The sequence below is a fragment of the Propithecus coquereli genome, unplaced genomic scaffold, assembly GCF_000956105.1.
Source record: "Propithecus coquereli isolate 6110/MARCELLA unplaced genomic scaffold, Pcoq_1.0 Scaffold123, whole genome shotgun sequence".
NCBI classification, from domain to species: Eukaryota; Metazoa; Chordata; class Mammalia; order Primates; family Indriidae; genus Propithecus; species Propithecus coquereli.
The window spans coordinates 2,143,290-2,150,054 of NW_012136414.1; the positions used below are offsets into that span (position 1 = coordinate 2,143,290).

The 6,765-nt window shown below is 32.0% G+C and overlaps 1 protein-coding gene across 1 annotated transcript in view; it reads left to right on the plus strand.

The window, feature by feature from the left end:
* The window catches only part of RBM26 (RNA binding motif protein 26), a 101,036-nt gene that overhangs the window by 63,894 nt on the left and 30,377 nt on the right, over positions 1-6,765 (plus strand). The window contains exons 19-20 of the mRNA XM_012637757.1: positions 821-1,021; positions 3,451-3,537. Coding sequence (XP_012493211.1) covers positions 821-1,021; positions 3,451-3,537 — 288 coding nt within the window. The remainder of the gene's footprint in view (positions 1-820; positions 1,022-3,450; positions 3,538-6,765) is intronic.

Genomic DNA, 6,765 nt, shown 5'->3' on the forward strand with positions numbered 1-6,765 from the left:
GGCAACACAGTGAGACTCTGTCTCAAAAAATAAAATAAAATAAAATAAAATAAATAAGGAGCATTCATTTTAGCGGATTATTCACTGCAAATCTTTAAAGTTCTGTTCAAATCTTTAAGTAAAGCATTTCTCCACTTTTTGAGTCACTTCTTATTAATATAAGTATATAACTTAGTTGTTTAATGTCTCTTTACCCCCTCGGGTTGGAGTTTCATGAGGGTACACAGGAAGTGCTCATTAAGTAATTGTGAAATGAAGGAATAGTGCCCTGTTCATACAGAATAATGTAAAATATCAATGAGTATGCTACATTGGTTCTGTGATGATGTTAGTTATAAGTGATCAAAATGATGAATTTGAGATAACTCTGCTTACTGAAGTCAATAGGCAAACAAATGGAAACATTATATTTGAAAGTCATAACTGGAAAAATGAATTTATTGTATACACAAGTATTATGTATCTATATATTAACCCGACTTCTGAAGTAACATTTTTAACACTATATGATTTGGAAATCAAGAATTGCTGGTCTTTTTTTTGTTATATATCCTGATGTCTTAGAGACCAAGAACTTAGGAAAAGGCACGTTTAGTGATTTCAAAACCTTAATGTTATTTCATTGTTTAAATTGACTAGCTACTTAAATTTGCTTTCCCTTTAAAAACTAAAACCCTAATTTAAATTATATGATCCTTTTATAAGACATTCGAAAATGATGTCAAATTGAATAGAAGTTGTATGAGTCTGCCAGAGTGTAATACTTGGCTTGCATTGTTGGCTACAACATTGTTTAACCTGTGCGTGTAATCTCTTCTAGGCTGCCAAACGAGGAATTCTTTCTTCTGGTCGGGGCAGAGGAATTCATTCAAGAGGTCGAGGTGCAGCTCATGGCCGAGGCAGGGGTCGAGGTCGAGGGCGAGGTGTGCCGGGTCATGCTGTGGTGGATCATCGTCCCAGGGCATTGGAGATTTCTGCATTTACAGAGAGTGATAGAGAAGATCTTCTTCCACATTTTGCGGTACTTTCTTACTGCCCAACCAAATACTGATAATCATTTTGGGGATAATATAATTAAAGAGGAAATTATGAAAATGACATGAGTAATTTCAACCTGTTAATCTGAGCAAAGTGGTTCACTAATCTGTAATCTCTCCTTAAAGAATAAACTGTGGGAGTTTTCATTTAATTATCTGGAAGAAATGTTACTATTCTTATACTTAATAAGCTCTGAGATATTGTGAAATGAATAATTTAAACTTTATTGTTTCAGAGAGGGAAATTCTATAGTTTCATTTGGTATTTATTTTTAAGGAAAAATTTAACATGTTACATGGGCCATCCAGAGTTTTTTTTTTAAATTAAAATAGGATTTTATTTGTTAATATTGCATTCTTGATCTAGCTGACCCAGAATTGATCTTGATGTCACCTTAGTCAGGGTATAATTAAAGGGAGTCTATCTAGTGATAATAGATTGACCTATGAGAAAGGAGAATGGGATTTTAGTTCCTGCTAATTGATTATTTAACTTGGACTTCCTGGGATTCATTAGGCTCATGTGCTGAATGGAGAAGATTATACCTACCAAATGGCCCTTTCGACTTACATGTTATGATTCTTAGTAGTATCCGAAAGATTAGTTACTAAACATCAGTTTTTCCCTCAACATTATAGTTATTGCTGTGTAGATAAGAAGGAAATAACTAGTTCTGTAACCCCAGGGCTTTTACTATATATTGGCTTAACACAAACCAGTTAAAGTAAACTACAAACATAATGAAGTTCAATTTGTTAAATACTATAAATACGTTAATAACTTAGGGAAGTATCTTTCACACTGGCATATGATGGGAAAAAAAAACAGTAGAGAAAAGTTTCGTGGAGTACTAAAACTGGAGCATAGGTCCTGAAGGATAGGTAAGCTTGTAGATAGGTACACAAATAATTTAACCTTTTGAAAATTCAGATTTAAGTGTTTAACAGTCATATTCCAGGCTTGCAGCAGATACAGATACTTTAATAAGACAGAAGGTATTGAAAGAAATGGTTTATGTTTAAGAAATAACTAAAATGGCTAATGTTTAAGAATGAGGAGTCTGGAAAGTCCTTTTCTTGATGGATTCAAAGAGTTAAAGAAAGGAGATTGGAGATAATCTTGCCCAGCTCTTTTCTGCTATGCACCCCACTTCTGTACCTTCCACAAGGGAAAGGAGATCCCGGTAATATAAGTGTACTGTGTATAGTTATACAGCTGATCAGGAAAATAGCAATTAATATGTTAAAATAATCCAAACAAACCAGGTGAGTTTGTTATGATTGTATTTTGGTGAGACTGAGATGGTTTTGGTTTGAGAAATATTCAGAACCTCTAAGTGGAAATTCTTAACATGCATTTGGAGAGTCAAATCCCACTCAAAAGTTAGCAGTGGTAATTCATGTTTAAAACTTAAGTAAGAGTGTAGGGCACTTATTTTGTGGCAGGTATGCCTTCTGAGTGCCTTATAATAACTCATTAGATTATGAGTTATTTGGATAACCCTATCAGGTAAGGTACGTTTATTATGCCCATTTCAGAGATGAGGAAAATGAGGCATGAAGAGATTAAGTAACTTACTGAAGTTTACATAGCTAGTACCTGGCAGAGCTGAGTGGCTCTGGGGTCTATTCTCTTAACTATGCTCTACAGAATTTTTCTATGAGATGCGTGAGTGTATTTAATGAAATCGTGATTATAATTTTATTTTGGGGTAAGAAAGAAGGAAAGTATTATATATAAAGGATTAGAGTTTTATGTGATAAAGGTTGCTATTTCTAGAACAATCTTCCTACACATGGTAGGGAAATCCAATAAACCAAAAGCTGGCTTAATGTAAAGTGTTTGGTTTCTAAACGTCCTAAAAGAATGTATGGTATAGTGAAGTATACAGTAAGTGAAAGCATGGTTAGAGTGTTAAACTTTTAAATTAAAAGACCTAGACTCTCATTTAGGTAATTAATTACTTTGGGAAAATTACTTAAATTTCTGAATCTTTTTTCCCCATTTGTTGGGAATGATACCAAAACTCATAGAATGTTCTGAGGATTCAGTATGCTGTTTAAGAAAGAGATTATCCTGGGAGTGAATTAATGAGTATAAAAGGAAGGTCAATGAGGAAGCTCAGGCTTTGACCATTATTTCTTTCATTTAAAGAGCAGCTCAATTGAGTATAAGTTTCACTAATTCTAGAAAGTGTAGAATGGTAAATAAGATTGGAAGATAAGACCACCTTTTATCTCATAATATCAAGTACTAAAATGAATTACTCAGCATTCTTTTCTGTTAACCAGTTTAAATTGTTATATATTGTAGATTATACTTAATAGTATTTTAATGGTTTTAATACCATTAGGATTTTTGGATATTTCAAAATATTTATTTGTAGGAAATACTTTTTTTTTTAATTTAAAGCAATATGGTGAAATAGAAGATTATCAGATTGATGATTCTTCACTTCATGCAGTAATTACATTCAAGACAAGAACAGAAGCTGAAGTAGTAAGTATTAAAAATAATTTTTCAAAATTCAGCTTTAAATGATTTATAAATATTCCTTTTAAGTTTAATATAAATGAATTTTTTAATTTACTAAATACACTTTGACAATAGGTAGAATATTTGAAGTGGGATTTATGCCCACAAAGAATTCCCTAATGTAGTTAGGCAATTCTATATATAACGTATAATTAGAATATATATAATTAGTCACCAAGTTGAGTGTCAAATTGTATTGTCTTGAGACTCCAGGAATTCTTTCTTTCTTTTTCACAGGAGATAGGGCCACCCCACTACCCATTTATTCTTTTCTTCAGGAGGCCTGGAACAAGGTCTGCTTTGGCAGTATGAGTGGTGAGGGATAAGGTAGAAGTGGAGAGTGTAATTCTGATCATCCACCCATCTTAATGCTCTGGGTTTAAACTACCCAGAATTTAAAACTTTCGTATTAACTTGTATGTACAAATATTGTACTGAAAAAAGTAGATCAGCTTTTCTCTCAGAGATATTGTTGAATACAGGTTTGAATAAGCTTCCTTTCAATGATGGCTTCAGTGACAGTTTTCAGTCCAATGTTAGATAGGTGGTTTGGATGAGTAGTATGTCTTTTATGTTCCATTTATTTTCTAGGAACTAGTGATATAAAACAATGGTAGTAGTTATTGTACAAATGGTTAAAATGTTACCAAGTTTGTGGATTTGGTAAGAACTTTAAAAATATATGACTACTTCCCTGTTTACTTATATGGTGAGGGGGGAAAAGTACCAAACCTCTTGCATCATAAATAATTTTTGGAAGTTTTGCTCTTGGTAAGACCTGTTGACATACGTTTTTTTCTTGGGTCTTGCTTTTGTACCTTAGATGTATATTTTTATACAATGTGTATATTTTCTAAAATGAATAGCAATCAGTTAAAAAGACCAGGGATTAATGTATAAGAAAGACTAACAATGAATTATATGAAGGTTGAGCAAATGACAAAATAACTAAGGTCTGGTTAGGTCTAATGAGAATTACCTATTCCAGGTAAATACTCTTTAGTTGGATTTACTTAATAGACTGAAAGGAGTAATACCACTGCTATGATAAACATTTGAAATTAAGTTATAAAAATTATTAAACCATAAACATTTCCTTACGCCAAAAAGTTTCTTAAAATTTTGTAACATTCTATTTTGAAAAGAATAGAAAATTAACTTGAAGCTTATCTTATATAAGCAGGATGTAGATTATTGAAAACCACTAGAGAAGTGGTTTTCAAATTTCTGGATTTTAGGGAAAAGTATAGGAATTTAAAAATTAGTTTGGCATAGAAGTGCCAATTTTTTATTTTGCCAAGGAAAAATGCTTAAAAAATACAAAAAGGATTACTGGGTACTGTCACCATCATTATATAAGATAAAGGAAATTTTAACACTGAAAATGTAGGACGTAAACTCCAGATAAAGAATAGGCCTTCCCAAGAAAAGAAAATTATCAACCATTGCTGATATTTATTTCCAAATTTTACACCGTTCTTACTTTCTGGACCATTGTCCTTGATGATTGAATGAATTTCTTTTTGGTTTTTATAATCAGCAGATGCATAATATCTCAAGGTGAAAGTATGGGAATAAGATAATTGAGGTATTCAGATATAACTGCAAAGTGAGAAATTTTCCCCAGGAGAAAGAGGGAAGCATTTTTAAGACTAAAAACATAAGCAGAATACTTTTAGCTTTAGGTTAAAATGGTTATAGTTTGACTCTATCTTATTAGTTAGATGATTTCTATTACCTTATTTTCTGTTTTTCTGTTTATCACTGCGCCAATGTATTAATGTCGAATAATTACTCAAATAGGAAAAAAAGAAGTAGCCTTTTCCCATGACTGATGAGAATGTTTCTTTTTTCTACTCCGAATTATTTCTATATCAGACTAGGATCCTGTTTTAGAGTAGGGACAGTTAAGTTCCTGTTTTAAAAGAATCAGTACCAAAAATGAAGCCTGTAGTCTTAAACTCAAAGAGGTATAGTTTTTATATCAAAAGGAAATAATAGAATTTTGTTATACTGACATATTTTTGACACCCATCCCTCAACTCCAAGTATTTATGAGGATTTACTGTTTCAAAACCTGTAGGGTAGAATAATGCCTGGGACAGAGTAGATCCTCTTATATTAGCTCTTAATAATAATGTTGTTGTGCTTTCTGTTTTCAAAATGAGGAATGATTGGTAAATCAGTGAAACAAATTAGGGACAAAATGGAGTAAATGATTTGAAAACTTAAACTTTCTTTAGACCTGAAGTTAGAAGTGTAGGATTGGGTTTATAGAGAACAGTGCAACATCAATAATTAGAAGTTGGTGGTGCTGATTGAGTAAATGGTAAATTTATAGCAAGAACAATATGTGTAAGTAGATTCAATCAAAAGAATCCAAATTATGTGCGGGCATAGTGTTTCGTGTGTGTTTTTTACTGATTAATAGTTACTAAGTTCTGCCATATGATGAGCACCATGCTACCAGAATTAGTAAACTTTAGGTCTGAAGCTTGTGAGAAAGTGGTCATGTGTATTGAATTCATTGGTTTAAAGGAATGAAAGGCTTTCCCTATAAATTCTAAAGATTAGATTTTGTTTTTTAATATTTATGGTCATTAATGTAACTCATGCCTAAATATTATATCCTGTGATTATTACAAATATTAATAAACTTGATTTTAGCTTTCTTTTATAGGTTAATTTTACTATTGTTTCTAAAAATGTAAGGTACACTAGGATTGCAGCTTCAACTATTTTGTAATTATTTGAACTTAGGTCAGTTTTCCCCACAGTTTTTGCAGAACACTGGTTCTGCAAGAGCTCTCCTAACAGGATTCTCTGTCAGATAAGTTTGTGAAAGGCTGCCTTTTATATATTTCATTTAGAATCACAGTCTGAATAAATTGATAAGTCAGGAAGTAAACAAACCTGTATAATTTACTTAACCAACTTTTTTTTCCAAACTTAATTGTTTCCAGAACCATTTCCATGTAAGATGTGGAACACGTAACAACATTACATAGTGTTTTCTTTCTTCTTTAGCCTTTTTTCCCTTTCTGTTGTGTGTATGCCTGTTTTTCTTCCTAATTTACTACAAGCTTTGAATGGATGTGTGTAAGAATAAAGAGTCAAAGGGCTGGAGGCAAGCCTATGAATAAAATGCTTCAGCTTTTAAACAGACCTTTTTTTTTTTTTAAACATTTCTTT